General features: G+C 41.1%; 2 protein-coding genes across 4 annotated transcripts; both read right to left on the reverse strand.

Annotated features, from left to right (window-relative positions):
* Positions 1-1921: 1921 nt before the first annotated feature.
* On the reverse strand, positions 1922-16588 carry LOC137762590 (histone H2B type 2-F). Of its 3 annotated transcripts, none has more exons than XM_068540672.1 (2): positions 16072-16588; positions 1922-2493 (listed from the first exon to the last, which is right to left on the reverse strand). In XM_068540672.1, exon 1 carries the CDS (start codon positions 16550-16552, stop codon positions 16172-16174), a length of 381 nt encoding a protein of 126 aa, XP_068396773.1. In that variant the 5' UTR covers positions 16553-16588; the 3' UTR covers positions 1922-2493; positions 16072-16171. The 3 variants fall into 3 exon arrangements, with proteins under 3 accessions (XP_068396773.1, XP_068396772.1, XP_068396774.1); XM_068540671.1 differs by lacking the exon at positions 1922-2493 and adding an exon at positions 9441-10637; XM_068540673.1 differs by lacking the exon at positions 1922-2493 and adding an exon at positions 12195-13059.
* Positions 16589-16641: 53 nt separating this feature from the next.
* Positions 16642-18026, reverse strand: LOC137761262 (histone H3). Its single transcript, XM_068538171.1, has one exon. It carries the CDS (start codon positions 18024-18026, stop codon positions 17616-17618), a length of 411 nt encoding a protein of 136 aa, XP_068394272.1. The 3' UTR covers positions 16642-17615.
* Positions 18027-18130: the final 104 nt, after the last annotated feature.

Raw genomic sequence — 18130 nt, forward strand, 5'->3', positions numbered from 1 at the left:
AATATACACACCATTGCACCTTGCCTTTTTCAAATAACTTATCAGGAGCAGTATTTGCTCCAGAGCTCCTCAGCAGGTCGATCAAGGCTGTCAGGCCTTCATTGCAGTCTGATTTCTTCCTCTGCCCAATCCTATGTCTTCATTCTTCCTTTCACAAGGGTTCAACCCTAATAATCATCTTGTACCCTAAACTCTATCTCAGCCTCTGCTTCCAGAAAGTCCAACCTGAGCATTTTGTATGCCACTGCAACAATTTATAAAGTCTTTGGAGTCTTATAAGACTTTTCAAATAACACTTCTAGGGACACATTTATTTTAACAGAGAACAAAACAAGTTGTTAACATTAGAAAATATGCACCACGGCTCCACTGTGCACAGGAGAATAAGCTTGATATTCCTGTGAATGTTCTTGGTTTAACACCTTATTAAATCAGATTTTCTTGAGCTGGCTTATGATGCAAAATGTTCTCTCTCCCTCTGTCTGTAAGGGAGAGGGAACATCTTCATTTGTTTCTAACTGTACTTTTATGAATTATGAAGGCTTGCATTTTAAGGTCAGGGTTTGCAATTTCACTAGTTAACATTAGAAGCAAAATGCAAGCCTGCTAATTTTATTTGTAGAATCAAGAAATGGGTCAGTAAGATTTTATTCAACACTGGTGAAACAAGCACCATACAGCATTTTATTCTACAGTCACCACCACTCCCTATTGTCACACATATCAATTGCTTTACTCACCGGCATAGGTGTCCCCCAAGAGGGTATGAACCCACAGGGATATATAAAGATGTTCTAACAGGTACATTGGCAATGATAGTTTAAGGGAATCAACCCCCAAACATCAACTTCCGTAAGCACTCTTTCATTACCTTGTGCAGCCTAAGAACATGCCTGTTGTAAATGCTTGAAGCTGGTTCACCTTTTCCACCTCCTCTTTCCCACTCACCCTTCTCCCAGTTTACAAAAGAAAGGCATATCTCTCACCCATCCCAAATCATGACACACTACCCTGGGGATAAAAAAAAAAAATCTCTGAGTGTACCAAAGAGACAAAGGAACTATAAACCAGAGGTAAGTTTTTGTGTCTTTCTCTATTTTATACTTATGGGTGTTAGGGGAAAAGTCAGGTATTAGAAATGGATATGTTAGCCCATGTTGAGATGTTCTGAGTCCTAGTATACTGTAGAGAGGTAGGGCAAATTTCATGACAATTTTTATTTAAAGACCTTGCCTCTTTGCTCTGTTATTTAAAAAAAAAAAAAAAAAAAAAAAAAAAGATGCTTGGCTCTGAGGTGAAAGTCCTCTGAGAGCAAGGCAAAGAAATTGTAAGTAAGAAATATTGATAACAACCACACCTTATCTAGGACAACAAACATGCACAGCTCTATACCTGGTCTGTTCATCTATGAATTAGGCTGTATAAGAATAGGCTAGGGTATGTTAAGGCTCAAACAACTCCAAAATCTCAGCACCTTACACCAACAAAGTTTTGTTGTTTATATTACACTGGGGTCAGCTGAGAGGGAGGAAGAAGGCCAGGCGTTGTGCCAGAGTGAAAAAGAGTTCTGGAGCATCTCAAACCAGAAATTAAATGCTCCAGCCCAGAAGTGACATGCAACACTCGCACTTCCAACTCACCGGTCAGAACTGGTTACATAGCTCCACCCAACCACGAAGAGGATGTAAAATCCTAAAGTAAGCTAAGGCAAGAAGCTGGAAATATTGTGAGAACAGCATAAATGCCATCACAAAGAGTGATATGCAAAAAGCATGCTGGGAAATATCAACTGACTTCAAAGAGCAGTCTTCCTGCATTATCACCATCCTCAGTAAAGAGGTTGATCTCATTCATCCGTGACTAAGTCTGTTTCTCAGCTGAACAGTCTGCATGATTTCAAAAAAACCTGAAAAGCCCTTTTACTTCTAACAGATCAACATTATATCTTCAAGTAAAAGGAATGTATTGAAGGTAAATTGGTGTTTTCCATTTTCTGGAACAATTTAGAAGGGATTGTCTCATTAATTTTTGCCAAAAAAAAAAAAAGGGGGTGTACTAGATAGCATAAATCCATATTTATATTTTTATTTGGTTGCAAATCTGCTTGTTATCACTCATCAGTCATTTCTCTTCCTAACTGGGGCGTGTTAGTAGATTCTATTGTAAATCAGCTACTTACCAACGATCATTAATACACTTTTTTAGCTCCACACTTACTGGCTATAACCGGGCTCCCGGATGGACAGACCATGGCGGTAGCTCTCGGATCCGACGAGGCGGCAGCGTTGTGCGTATCTCACGGAAGGCCGCTGGCGCCACCCTGTGGTGTCCTGTGCACATTGCGACCTTAGCTCTCCACAGAAGCCGCAGTTGCCAGTGAGCGCGGACTCAGCGGCGCGGAGGCTGGCCGGGTGCATGCTTTCTGTAACCTCCTCCCAAAGTCCCGTGAGAAATACTTGCTTCCCCAGAGCCGGCAGTGGCAAGAAATTAGCTCTGGTCAGGTCGGCGGCAGAGGCGGCGGGCGGGTAGAGGAGAGAAAGGGGTCGTGAGTGTCAGATTCGCCCCGGTACCCAAAAAAGCACCCAACTCGGGGCCTGCTCCTTAATATCCGACGTAATTGTTTGCTCGGGGCCGGCAGGTGTGAGAACCCGACTCCCGAATGAGCCGGGTGGGCACCTGCAGCGGAACCGCGCAGCTGAAAAACCCCTTCGTAGGTCAGGGGGGATGGAGGGAGGGCTCGATCCTGCTCGCGGACCTGGCGGCGGCGCCACCCCACAGCCGCTTGTTGCGGTTGCAGCCTCGGCTGCCGCCTAGCGCAGGTGCTGCCGGGAGGCGCGGGGCGCGCGGGAGTTTGCGGCTGGCGGTGGCCTCCGCGGAGGCCTGATTAAGGGGAGGGTCGCTGGCCGTCTGGGCGAGACCCCAAGAATAAAGGCGGCTGGAGGCGGTGGTAGCAGCAGGGAGGGAGCAGGTGGAGAGTACGAGACGGCTGTCCAGTCAAGCCCTGATGACTTCCTTGCTGGTTCCACCACCATCAAGAGCCAGGAAGGGACCCCGGGCTGGCAGAACCTGCAGACCTGTGGGCCGGGAGCCCCCAGCCTCTTCACGGGCTGCTCTGAAATGCATTTGGGAACCATGGAGCTTCTCCCTCAAGGGTCCAAGGCCTGTCCTATCCCGGAAGACAAGTTTCCAGGACTGAGAACAAGCGCCCAGAGGGGACTGATGCAGCTGGCTGGGAGAGAGGAGGAAGGTGGGGTTTTCCTTCCTTCGCCCTCAGACTCAGCAGGCACAGCACCCAGGGCCTGCTGGACCTATCGAGGCTTCATCTTAGAAGTTTAGAGCTTCATCTGAGAAGCTCTTGGGCACATCCTGTAATCCCCAGGTCTGTTCCAGACCTAAGCACAACTCTCCAGAGTAGACAGTTACGGAGCTGAACAGGCAACTGGGTGTGAGGAGAGTGGTCATTTCTCACCTTCCAGGCTCTGTAGGATGAGCCCTAAACTCATTTGGGGACCACGGGAGCTTCTACAAGAGTCCAGGCCCATTTCAGAACACTCAGAAGGTTCCTAGCCTGAGAAGGAATCCCCAAAGTGGATCGACTGGTTTTGGGTAAAACAGGAAGAGTTGGTTCCATTCTGGGTCTTTTCTGGCTCCCAGACTCAGTCGGGAGAAAAACCAGTGCCTTCTGGATTTAGAAATTTTCCGCCAAGAAGCCAAAGATAGCCAGACATATCCTGTAATTCCAAGTCTAAGAATTAGACACTGGAGGCATAGCTGGCTGGAAAGTGTCTGGCAGTCCTCACTGCCACCAGAGTTAGTTGGAGACAGACCCTCAGGGGTAGTAAGGGGACAACAGTGGAAACAAGAAAAACAGTTAGGAATCCAGGGGAGAGAGAACTGGACTAATGTGGTAGCAGTAGAGGTGTTAAGTGGTCATATTTGGAATGTACTTTGTAGGAAGCGCAAAACAAAAAAAAAGCTTGCTGATTGATTACATGTAGGGAATATGGGGAAGAGAGGAATCAGATACAAATCCTAGATTTGGGGCCTGAGCAATAAACTGATTCCATAGACTGAGCTGGGAAACAGCAGGAGCAAATTGGTGGAGCAGGGGAGAGAGAAGTAGCAAGAAGCAAAAGTTTTGTATTGAACATCTTAAGATTCCTGTTTGACATTTAAGTGTAACTGTTGGGAAAGCAATGGATACATGTGTGGAGCTTAAGGATCCTGAACTAGAGATAAACTTTTGAGAATCATCATATATATGTGGTATTCAGAGCCATGGGACTAGAGAGACAATCTAAATGGAAAGTACAAATAAAAAATAGAAAAAGGTCTCATAGCGATAGTAGTATAAAAAATGAAAGACCCTACCTAAGAGAGCTGTATATTAAGGTTAGCAATGGAAAGCAGGATGTCAAAAAGAAAATGCTAGTACGTTGAAAATCTGGACCCCCATGAGGTCTTTTAGGTATAGACTTCTTTGTTAATGCACACTGGCAGTAAAATTGGAGCCAATAAAATTGTTTGCTGCCCTTTATTCCTCATATCTTTGTTTGTTTCTAAATATGGTGTCAAAACCCCAAAAGGGTAAGAAGTTCATCTTCCTGCCTTCCCCTTTCATCTTCATGTCACACTAAGACATATTATTCCTTAACCCTTTGACTTAGGATACAAAAGAATAAATTGTGGAGAAGGAGCATGTGTAAAAGGGAAAGATGCCAAAACACGGTATGTGAGTTAATAGAGATAGAAAATCTCTAAGAAAGGCTAGAAATAATTGGTTTACACATTCTAGAGAAATAAATTCCCCAAATATCGTGTTCTCTGAAAAGATAATTTTGAGGAAGCAATGATCTCCAGTAAAACAGCAATCATCTGGAGTCCGGCTGTAACTTTGAGGACAACTTCTGCACGGGCAGGAAAAAAGCCTTGAAGAAAAAAAATAGGTATGTACAATGGGATTTTAAGTATCATATTTATTTTAGAAAATAATATTTTCTAACTTTAAAGCAATAATTTCTTGAAATTTCACAGGCTTTGGGCACAATAAACTAGAATTCAAATCTTAACCTTATACTTAATAACTCCTTGTATTGCAGTTTCTTATCCCAATTACCTCTCTTTCTACTTTGAGATCTATATTCTGGCTCATAATATCTAACTTTTATGGATTATTTTTATTTACCAAATACTCTTTCATTTGCCTTGCAGGGGTTATTTCACTTAATCTTAATAATATTTGTTGCTCTCATTGCCTCATAATATTAGTAGGTGGCTTTTAATATTTTTCCATTATCATGATCAATTTATATAATAAGTATTGTCTCTTCCCCCAGTGTCTGGTAAAACTGTCTGGGCCTGGTGCTGTTTTTTTGTTTTTTGGTTTGTTTTTTTTTCTGGTGCTGTTTTTAAGGGTAGATCTTTGCCTATCTTTTCAGTTCCTCCTATAGCTAATTTTTTATTCAGGTATTCTACTCTTCTTAAGGCAACTTTGATCATTTGTATTGAAAAATGAGTTGTCTACATTTGTAAATATCTGTATCAAAATATACATACCATTTTAATACTTCAATATCTAATTTTTCTGATGTTATTTGTGTACTTTTTCTTTCAATATTAAATTTACCAAAGGATTAACTTTTAAATTTTCAAAGAACCAGATTTTGGTTTTATTGATTAATTCTGTTTTGGGGGAGTGAGTGGGGAAGTATGATCTATTCCAATGATTTCTATCCTACTTTATTCCTTCTACTTTCCTCAGGTTTTATTGTTCCTTTATTAGCTTTTAAATATAAAGTTTAATTCATTATTTTTAATAGTTCTTATTTTCTCATAAATGCATTTAAAGCTATGAAGATGTCCTCTGACCTCTTCATATAGGTTTTAATATATAGCGCTGGCTTTATTTCTAAAGACTATATAATTTTTATTTCGATATCTTCTTTGACCATGTGCTTTTCCCTTACAGTATAGATCAAGGAGAGTATTTTTAGTTATTTCATTGCATTATGATTAGTGAATATATCTTGTATGGTTTCAGCTTATTCAACACTTGTTGAGTTTTCATTTGTCATCTCACACATGGTCAGTTTTGAATCAGTATTGCATGTGAATTTCAGTATAATGTACTTTTTCCATTTTGGATACAAGATGGTGTAGGTATAATCTTATACTTATGATTACTTTTGTTAACTATGTTCTTCAAATCCTCTATATCTTCAAACAAGTTTTAGTCGACTTGGTCTTTTAATTCTTGAGAAAGATGTGTCTGTGTTAACATAATCACCACTATGATTGTTGACTTATTAAAAATCTTTGTTGTATGCACATGCGTGTGAGTCTATGCATGTGTGTGTACCTGTGTTAAGTGCAAACAATTTTTTTTTACATTGTATAATTTAAAAGCTTTATTTCCCCTCCCACAATTAGCAAATGGGTTTCATATTAGTTCAACTGGAAGTTTTCGTCCTACAATTGCCTTTCAAGTGCAAACAATTCTTGATCACTGCTTAATGGATTTCTGCTTTTCTGAATACGAAATATCCCTCTTCTAGTGCTTTATAGTCAGCATTTTTACACATACATTTTGTATATACATATATATTTAAACTTACACTTTTCTAACAACTTCTAGAATAATATCTATATCCTCCTAAATATAACATAAATATTAGTTAGCTTATTTTATTTCTCTTCATTCTCGCCATGTCAATATCATCTGGAATTTGAAGTCCAGATTTTCTTTTCAATTTTTTAGGATCTACACCAAAAGATGTGTATATTTGAAATCACTAACAGTTTTGAACTCTTGTTTCTTCAAAACAGTAGACAAAATGTGGAGCAGAAACCATAGATGTAAAAAACTCTGTAATCACAGAGATACCTAAACAAAAATCTTAAAATCCAAACTTGAGTCAGTAATCAAAACAGAGGGAGATTTCAATACAGACATGATGGATAAAATAAATTAATGCTTCTTGTATGACCCAGGATATCACGAACAATGTCACCTGTATCTCTAACCTCACAGTACTTTGTATCTATCATTTATAGCACATTTCTTTTTAAATTTGTATTACAGGTAACTTGGTATATGTATTATATTTCTTTGTTATTTGAACCATTTCTGCTTCATTTATTTCATCTCTCTCCTATCACCTGATTTCTAATTTCTCAATAAATTTATTTAATTATGAAATTAGATAGATGAATAAATACCAAGTATTCTAAGCCTTAAAGAAATTTTTCTAGTATCTAAACTTATTTAGACTTAGCAATATATTTTACTGGGCACATGGCCCCCTTCTGGTATCGCACATCTTCCCCTTAGAATCTTTTCTGATTCTTGCAGGAATACAACTCCAGAAATTCTTTCAGGGAGGGCCTGAAAAGTCACCCACACTTAGATGATAGTTTGGCTGGATAGAGAAATTTAGTTTCAAAATTATTTTCCCTAGATTTAAAAAAATACCGATTCATTGTCTTCTTATGTCCAGTGTTGTCCAAATGAAAAGTCTGACCATAATTTGATTTCTGTTTCTTTGTGAGAATTTTCTCTGGGTGTTTCTAGAATCGTCTCCTTAACTCTTGTGTTTTGAAATTTTATTGCCATGTCTCTAGGTAAAGATACTTTTAATTCATATCTATATGCTCTACATTTAATGGGACCTTGCAGTCTGAAGATATATATTCTGTGAAAGTCTCCTTTTCTTTATTTCCTCAGGACCACCATGTATGACACTTGGGTTGTGCACTGCACAACTGCAGGGGATACCATTCACAAAGATTATAATTTAAATGGTGCTCCTGAAACTGTGCAGTGTACAATCAGCAAACCTTATTTGGTAGACCTGTATTTTTTTTTTTTTACAGTATTTCTATTCTCTCCTTCTAAACTCCTATTGGGTGAATTTTGGAACATCTGAATCTATCATCCATGTCATTTAAACTTTTTTTCGTATTTTCTATCTTTATATCTTTTTATATGGCATTGTGGGGGAATTTCTAGGCTTCATCTCTCAGCTCCCCTATTTTCTCCCAGCTGTATTGATTCTATTCTGGACTCAGTCCTACTGTTGAATTTTTGTGTCAATAACCAAATTTTAAATTTCCAAGATGTTTACTGTTCTTGCACTCTTCACTCTTAACCCATTTGCCGTCTTTTTTGTCAGTTTTCTATCATTTAAGGAATTTGGGGTGCAAAATGGGAAGAATGCAACATATGTTTGGAACACTATCTTGAATTAGTAGATATTTCACTGTACATTAGAGATGAAAAACTTACATAGCACTCAACAGGAGTTCCCTACTATCAACAGCAACTAACAGTTATTGAAATGTTGTGTCAAGCATCAGTCTAAGAATTTTTATATGTATTTACTCATTCACCTTTCAAAAAAACATTATAAAGTAAGCATTACTATTATTCTCAATTTAAAGATGATGAAACTAGGGAATTCCCTGGCGGTCCAGTGGTTAGGACTCAGCACTTTTACTGCCAGGGCCCAGGTTCAAACTCTGGTGGGGGAACTAAGATCCCACAAGCCATGCTGCGCGGCACCCCCCCCCCCCCAAAAAAAAAAAGATGAGGAAAAAGCATAGAAGGTTCAAAAACTTGCCCTAGTCACACTACTGATAAAGAGCAGGGCTGGGTTACAAACCAGGTGATCTGTTTTATGAGCCTGCGCTCTTTACTAATACAATGGCATACTCAGATTTTAAGAACACATCATCCTTCTACACTGCCAGATTATGTATTTACTTTGACACCTCTGTGCTGTTGTGGGGCCCTGCTACATGGTTATCCACCAACTCAATCTAGAAGACTCAGTCATGCTTGTAATTCATGTACGCATATATTACTGTTTTCTCCTGTCAGGAAGAATAGTCAGAGTTGTTTTGTTTTACTCTTATAGTCGCTGGGACTTTGCTATTTCCCATTATAAATGATTTGCATATACTAATCCAGAAAGATTTATCTATTATGCCCCTTCCTGCCTAAACACATCCCACAATCATAAATACAATGAAATTCCCTTAGACAAATGAAAAGATTCCTTCCTTTTTTTTCCCCTAGGCTAAGAATTGAAATTCCAATTCTACCTTGGTTAACTTTCCTGCTAATCCTAAAATTGTGTTCTCTATGCATACTTGCTGTTTCTGAAAAAAAATTAACTTAAGAATAATTTCTGGGGACTTCCTTGGTGGTCCAGTGGATAAGACTCCACGCTCCCAATGCAGGGGGCCCGGGTTCGATCCCCGGTTGGGGAACTAGATCCCGCATGCATGCCACAACTAAGAAGTCCACATACCGCAACTAAGAAGCCTGCATGTGGCAACTAAAAAAACAAGATCCCCTATGCCGCAACTAAGACCTGGCACAGCCAAAATAAATAAATAAATAAATAAAATTCAAAAATAATAATTTCTGTTGCCCAGTTCCTTGATATTAATATGAAAAAATTGTGAAAATCAAAATTCAAATACTTAAAAAGACATCACAGGAAAAGTTCCCTACAAAGAAGCTTATATAAGCAAGATCATTTGATTTTCATATTGCAGCAGGGAGGAGAAGGAAGAAGCCTACGAAAACAAGGATATGCTCCCTCGCTGGAAGTAATCTTATGGTTGATGCATATACAAGTTAATCAGTATGCCTTTCTCCTGCTTATTCTACATGTTATAATAGGGGTCTTAAGTAGACATGCCAAACTATAGGAAATATACATCTCCAGAGAGAAATTCAAGTAATTTAAGGCCCATCCCTAGGATTGGGAATTTTATTAAGAACACTGAACAACCTTTGTCCAGGGTTATATCTGTGGTGTGTCTGAACTCTGTTTAACATTCCCTCTTGGCCTAAGGAGTTTTCCTTCAACGCATTTCAAAATGATAATCCCACTAACTGGAAACTAAGACCTACACAAAGCTCAAACATCATTGCCAACAACAACAAAAAATAAAGCTGATATCTTTAGGTATTTTCTGTTCCCCTGAATGTTAAAAACACTGATATCAAAAGAGTGATATGGATTTTCCCCTACCTTCTGATAATTTAAAATTATTGCCTTTGATCTTGTAAAACAACAGAGATAAATTGTTCCTTATTTCATTTCACAAATCTGCATCCTCCATTTTTTGCCACAAGAATTCCTTCTTCTGGGTGCCTTGTGCTGCCTCAGTCCCAAGATCAACTGAGATCTTGATCTGTCAATCTCTCTCTCTCTCAAAATACTCAGCCAGTCCCAAGCCATTACCTCTTTACCATCCTTGGGACAATAGATCAGCATCCAGGTTTGGATCCTTCAAGGCAAAATGCTAAAGAACTGCTCAAGCTCTATTAGTTCTCTTACTTTGCTCTCTGTTTCTGGTTTTGGCCATCTAAAGCAAAGTTCCTTGGATTGGTTGATAGTGATACTCTCTAGATTCTTATGCTTCTTTTTAGCAGAACCATCTGAAATATCTCATCCATTGTGTAATGAGTTCTTGGTCAAAGAAAAGAAATATTGAGGTCTTGGGACTGCCATCTTACTTGTTTACCACTCCTTGGACTGTAGTTTGAATAAGAAAGTCTTATATTCTTGGGGAAACTTTCATTCCTGAATAGTGACAGGAACAGGAGCTTCATCATGAAAATACTGAGAGGAAAAACATGAAGTACATTAACAAGCAGAAATGAAGAACTCAGAAGTCATCAACCTGACTCCACCAAGCCCATTTTTGAATTTCTAATTAAACATTTTCCAAATATCTGCACATTCTCCTTTTGGTTATAAGGTGTGTCCTTCTCTGTGCTACCTGATAGTATGCCTTAGATCATTTCTATTCATTTGGCTTGCTCTTGTGTTAAATCCTCAAAATTCAGAGCTTTCAACTCAGAAATCAGAAAGAAGTATTGGGATGAAAGTATTTCATTTTTTTCTGAAAGCATTGATGGGAAGTATTGCAAACATCATCTGATTTTTTTTAAAAAGGTATTTGCCAAAGATTATATTGGTCTTTACAGAGCACTAGTAACAGACACTAGAAATAAGGTCTTTTATTATTTAATTCTTTTTTTCCCTTTTGGGACACATAGCTGATATTTAAAGATTCTACAGTATCAGAGGCCCAACAAGTAAATTGTGGCATTGCCTTCTTGGATGTTTTTAAGATAAAGAAGGTCTTACTGCTCTACTGCAAGATGCTTAGAGAGTTGACTCTCAAATCACTAGAAATCTCTTAAAGCACAACTTGTTGGGAAGGAAATGTGCTCTGGAGGTACAAGAGTGCTCATGCAAGTGCCTTCCCAGCCACAATAATGGGAGAAACACTGATCGAATATTTGCCATGTTCCAGCTGCTGTACTAAGTGCATTAAGTACATTGTCTCATTTAATCTTCACAAGTCTTGAGGGTAGGTTCCATTTTTTTTCTCATTTTACAGATGAAGAAATTGAGGTTCAGAAGAGTAAAGAAACTTTCCCAAGGTCATATAGCTCTTAGGTGGGTTAGCTGGGACTCAAAGCTAATGCTCATCACTACTACAGGTACACTGCCTTTCAGCCAGTATCTTTTGACTTTTATAATTGGTTTGCTATTAAGGGGTCCATGGCCAGAGACCAGGGGGTGGCCTGTGACATAATAAATGTATGTTTGATCTCTTCCCCCAGTTTCTAACACAGAGCTCCTAAAACTCTTGTAATTCCCTGAGTGATAGGGGTGCTAAGAACATCGTTTGTTCTAATATTTGGTCTTTGACCCCAATTCCTGACATAGAGCTCCTAAATCCCTTGGAATTTCCAGGATAATAGGAGCATATTTTGTTCTAATGAGACGACTCTTGGTGGACTCCTGGGTAGCTTCAGGACAGGGGCTGGTCACCAGAAAGGCCAGGCTATGATTAGAAGATTGAAGCTGTTAACCCCACACCCCCCATCCTCCAGGGGAGAGAGAGAGACTGGAGGTTGAGTTAATAATCCATCATGCCTACTTGATGAAGCCTCCATAAAAACCCCTAAACTATGAGATTCAGAAAGCTTCTGGGTCAGTGAACACATCCACATGCCAGGAAGCCACATGGACACCCCAATTACATGGGGAAAGAAGCTCCTGCACTCAGGACACTTGCCCTATGTACATCTTCATCTGGCTGGTCATCTGTATACTTTACTATATCCTTTATAATAGACTGGTAAACTAAGTGTTTCCCTGAGTTCTGTAAGCTGTTATAGCAAATTATTGAATCTGAGGAGGGGGTTGTGGGAACTCCTGATTTGTAGCCAAGACTGACAGAGGTGTGTGTAACCTAGGGACCCACTACTTGTGATTGGCATCTGAAGTTGGTATAGAGGGTGGGGGGGCAATCATTTTGGACTGAGCCCTTAACCTGTGGGGTCTGTGCTAACTCCACGTAGTTAATGTCAGGATTGCTTGGTGTGGAAAACCCACATACTTGGTAGCCAGAAGTATTGAGAATAGTAGAGGAAACAAAAGTTTTCCTTTACCCTCTTACTGCTTCTGAGTTAGTGTAGGTAAGTATCCTTAAATACCCAACAACTTACACTATGAAGCTTCTAAACTGATTTGTGGACCAGGTGTCTGCAACTGCACCTAGACCTTCACTCTGTATTGTGCTGTTCCCCATTCAGAGGGCAAAAGATTTTTAAAATCATTTTTTGTTAAAGCCAACTCTTAGAGTTCTGCATCTCATAAATGCAATCCCACTGCCCTCCCTCTCAACCACTCCTTCCCTCATCAAATCTATTCATCCCATCAGTATTTACTGAGTGCCCACTCTATTCCAGGTACAGCTCGAGATGATGGGCATTGAGCAGTGAACAAAACAAAGTACCTACCTTCATAGGACTTACTCTGATAAGGTAGGAGGAGAGTCAGACAACGTATTGGTCGGAGAACAGTCTAAATTATTGCGCCAAATATTAAAAAAAAAAAGTGGCTTAAACAAAATACAAGTTTATTCATCTCTCATGTCCAGGGTTAGTAGAACAGTTCTGCCATTCTCATCACATGGCTTATGTTTCTGGGCCCAGAGTGGTTGCCATAGTTCCTGTCATTGTATCTGTAACCCAGCCAGAGGAGAGGGTTAAAAGGCAAGGGCAGCACATATCTATTCCTTTTTAGGACACAAACTAGAAATAATATGTATCACTTCCATTCATATCTCATTGGCTCAGAACTTTGTCTTATGAAGAAACCCAGATGCAAGAAAAGCTGGTAAATTAGCCTTTAATTGAGAAGCCATGCACCCATAAAGCAGGGGGTTAAATTAAGCAGAGAAGAACAGCTTTTATGGGTAGCAGTCTCTGATTCAGTAATAAACAAATAATAAATACATTAGTATTCAGATGATACACGGAAGAAAATTTAGCAAGGTATGGGGACAAGGAGTACCAAGAAATGGGGGGAGAGAGGGAGGTGGGCTTGCTATCTCACATAAGTTAGTCAAGGAAGGACTGAAGAGTAATGGAAGTTTTGAGCAGAAGCCTAAGAAATGAGGAAGCCAGTCATATAAATATCTGGGGGAAAAGCTTTTCCAGAAGAAGAAATGGCAAGCACAAAGACCCTGAGATAGGAGGGCCTTGGTGTATTCGAGGTAGAGCAGGGAGACAAGTGTGATGAAACAGAACAAAAGGGAGAGTGGTAAGAGAGGAGGTGGATGTGGGCCATTGTATCAGTGTGGACCTTCTCTCTGAAGCCATATGGGGATTTTCAGTTGGGCAGGATGGTGTGGGAGTGACATGATCTGACTTAGAGGTTTCAGAAAGTTTACTCTAGCTGGTTTGTGGAAAATAGAGTGAGGGTAGAGGCAGAAGCAAAGAGACCGGTCAGAAAGTCATTGCAAATACCTGGGAGGTGTGATGGTGGCTTGGAGTGGGAAGACAGCAGTGGAAGTGTCGAGTATGGTTGGATATGGGACATTTTAAGCCGACAATATTTTCTGATAAATTTTATTTGGGATGACTGAGAAAAGGCTTATTCCCATACTTTACTATAGTTATACCCTCTGCAAAAGAAAATGAATCTCACAGGGAACAAGAAGATAAAATTTCTCTCAAGCTAGGACCATGGTGAACAAAGAAAGCTTCAGCAGGTTTGAGATGCTAGGAGCCAAGTACAATGTGACTTAAATTGCTTTGCGGGCAAGAGGGTGGGACAGCCAGAGCTTTCCAATATAATGAAAAACCCTAAAAAATAATCTATGTGAAAATTTTAAGTTTAAAGAGACATATTAAAGTGAAAAAATGTTACAACCTGGATGAGGAGTACAGAAATAATGACACCTAGTCACAGATTATAAAGGGAACGATGAAGAATTCCATCTACAAAAATCAGATGATTAAAAAGTTGAAAGATGTTACAGTGAAAATTGGGTAAAACTAAAACTTAAAAAAAAACTTCCCAGAGGACACTTGATATAATTGGTCACAAATAAAATTCCAGGTGCACTTCATGGACTTGGGAAGGAGAGCACCTGTATATCCCCATCACCTAGCACAGGGTCTGGCACATGTAAGTTCTCACTTATAGAGTGATTTTTCCTACCATAAAGTGTGTTGTATAATGATTTCTTTTCTTTCAACTAGAAATTTTAGATTCTCAGTTGAGTCATCTTTCCCTGGTCCCTTGTCTGATAGTCTCTAGGGAAAGATGACTCACTGAGAATCTTAATTTCCCAGTGAAAGAAAGAAATCACATACAGCCCACTTTATGCAACTTTTAATTAGATGTAAATTTGAACTCCTACATTATAAATGAATAAAATTCATTTTAAGCACAAAGTCATGTAAATTCCCCCAAGTTTAACCAGGAATGGCTTAATTTCAAAACTTGACTGTCAAGTGAATTGGAAGCTAAGATTTTTCCTTTTGCCTCAAGGGTATATCTTATTTGGTAAAATATCCAGCCTTTTTCGGGATTGGTCTTGAGTTATGCAAGTTTTGAACTGAGAGGGCCTTAGAAATTCATCCCACATGTTAACTGTGCCCTTTTGTACACCATGCGCCCAAAATCTCTTCTAAAAAAATACACCTGAGAACACTAAAAACCACCTCCCCAGTCCCCCACCTCCAACGTGACCTTATCAGGGAACTTCAGGAGAGGCACCTGGAAGTATGTTTAGCAAGCTTGGAGGTGGGTCCTATAACCAGGAAAGTTACAGAACCAAGACAAGGTCCTTGCCCTGGAGAAGATAATTTTCCAGTGGAGGAGTGTAAACAAGCACAGTAAGTTAAGTGCTGCTCAGTTTTCAACAAAAGCAGGGTAGGAGTGGGGAAGGGTTTGACCTAAATGAGGATTAAACCCAGAAAAGAAAAAATCCTGAAGGAAGGGAAGTCTTTGGGCACTGGGTCTCTCAACCTTGGCACAAGGGTCAACGTCATTCACCAAATAATTCTTGGTAGTGGGGGCTCTCCTAGGCATTATAGGGTGTTTAGCAGCATCCCTGGCATCTACCCACTAGATGCCAGTAGCACCCCTCTCCCCAAGTGATGACAATCAAAAATGTCTCCAGATATTGCCAATATCCCATGGGGGGGGTGATGGGGGGATGGAGGGGGTGGGGTGGGAAATCTATCTGGTTGAGGGTCACTGGGCCAGGTTGGGATTTACAGGTAGGCCAACATACTAAAGCGTTTGGCGATGTTGAAAGTTTGTGACAGACACCTAAAGGTATATGTTAAAAATAGATTAAAACATTAAGAAACAGCGGGAACTGGGGAAACTATAGGACTCTATCTGTACTCTAGAATAAAATAAAACCCAACTCGCTTACTGGTTTAATAGTAAGAGACAGCCCTTCCCCGCCCCTCCGTACCTAAGCTCCCATTGAGGACTCAGACTAGGTAGGAACCATCTTAAGGACCAATCACTTGTTACCAGCAGCAAGACACATACCACTAGGTGGCACCACTGGACCATGGGAGGTCCTAGACTTTAACAAGGCAACGTTCAATCACTGTCCCAATCTAGCCCCAAATCCAAAAAGCACTCGTGACCATGGGCCCACCCTACCCAACCCAACCCAACCCAACCCAACCCAACCCAACCCAACCCAACCAACAACTAAACCCACCTTCTATCAAGTGTTTACAGCCACTTTCCCCGATAACTTAAGTGGCTCTGAAAAGAGCCTTTGGGGTAAAATAAGATGTTATAGTCCGTCTCTTGCACGCTTACTTCGAACTGGTGTATTTGGTGACCGCCTTGGTGCCTTCGGACACGGCATGCTTGGCTAGCTCGCCGGGTAGCAGAAGGCGCACAGCTGTCTGGATCTCCCGGGACGTGATAGTCGAGCGCTTGTTGTAATGCGCCAGGCGCGACGCTTCGCCCGCGATGCGCTCGAAGATGTCGTTCACGAAGGAGTTCATGATGCCCATGGCCTTCGACGAAATGCCAGTGTCTGGATGAACCTGCTTCAGCACCTTATATACATAAACAGAATAGCTCTCCTTCCGGCTGCGCTTGCGCTTCTTACCGTCTTTCTTCTGCACTTTCGTAACAGCCTTTTTAGAACCTTTCTTGGGAGCAAGAGCAGATTTTGCTGGATCCGGCATTTTCCGCACAGGAGAATCCCCACACGCCAGTAGAAGTGATCTCGACTACACCGAAACAACCTCGTTACGCGCTACTTATAGAGCCTGTATGCAAATGAAGACTAGCACAGTATTATGTTTTTATTGGTTAATATCCAACAGTGTCGTCATAGAGGGGCGGAGTCCATGTAAATAAGGTTCTGCTCGCGCTCCCTTAGTGGCCCTTAGAACAAATGTCTTGTTAACCAATCAAAATGTTCCATTTCACACTAACCACTAAATTATGTAAAAAGTAGTTTCACCTGTTTGTGGTCTTTTGCTGTTAATTGGTTTTCACTTTTACTTGGAGATCTGAAGCGCCAGCTAAAGACAAGTTAACTTTCTCTTATTTTTGCATCATTTTACTCCTCTGTACTACTTTGTGGAAGTTTGTTTGGTTCTGGGTTTTGCAACAATACCTCAGCCCACATTTTCTTTTTTTTTTTTTTTCGCGGTTTGCGCCTCCTGTCTTAGGCAACGAGGAAGATGGGTTCTTACACATCTCGGGACTCTTGCCCCCATTCTTCTTAGTTGAAATCCCGAGGAACTACTTGGGGATCGAGGATTTTACCTAACATCCTGCCTAGTTCTAGTAACTGTACAATCGGGCTGAAAACCCAGATTGCCATCCCAACAGTTATCACGTAATGACGGCCTTCTAAAGTGTCACTTAATTTCAGTATTCAGATTTGTGCTAACGTTTTGTACTAGCACTTTGGAACGCGTTACAAACGACTGGTAGAGCAGATTCTATCCTCTTGCAAAGTTTAGCAAGGTTGGCGCTCTGGACTAAGAAATCAAGCCAGCAAGTAAAAGCAGTACTTGACCGACACGACCCAGACCTTGCCTCTGGTGCTCCCTCTAGCGTCTGTCTGCCTTAATTCCATAACCTCACCACCCAACGGGCGAGACTCCCCGACCCACTTTACCCTTAACACTTGTGCATTAGGAACTCACGAAGTTTAAAGCTGGCACAGCTGCTCTTTATGAAAACATGGGTGGCTCTGAAAAGAGCCTTTAGATCGTCTAGTTTAAAACGCGTGCCTTAAGCCCGCTCCCCGCGGATGCGGCGGGCCAGCTGGATGTCTTTGGGCATGATGGTCACTCGCTTGGCGTGGATGGCGCACAGGTTCGTGTCTTCAAACAGCCCCACCAGATAAGCCTCGCTCGCCTCCTGCAGCGCCATCACGGCCGAGCTCTGGAAGCGCAGGTCAGTCTTGAAGTCCTGCGCGATCTCGCGCACTAGCCGCTGGAAGGGCAGCTTGCGGATCAGCAGCTCGGTCGACTTCTGGTAGCGCCGGATCTCCCGCAGGGCCACGGTGCCCGGCCGGTAGCGGTGCGGCTTCTTAACGCCGCCAGTGGCCGGCGCGCTCTTGCGGGCCGCCTTCGTGGCCAGCTGCTTCCGCGGGGCCTTGCCACCAGTCGACTTGCGGGCAGTCTGCTTCGTACGGGCCATAATATCTCACTCGTTTTATTCAGCGGCCCCTAGGCAGTCTTATTTATAGACATAGCCTCGTCTTGATTGGGCCAGAAAAACCAGGAATTTCCGAAAATGTAATC

Source organism: Eschrichtius robustus, chromosome 3 (genome assembly GCF_028021215.1).
Source record: "Eschrichtius robustus isolate mEscRob2 chromosome 3, mEscRob2.pri, whole genome shotgun sequence".
Lineage (NCBI taxonomy): Eukaryota > Metazoa > Chordata > Mammalia > Artiodactyla > Eschrichtiidae > Eschrichtius > Eschrichtius robustus.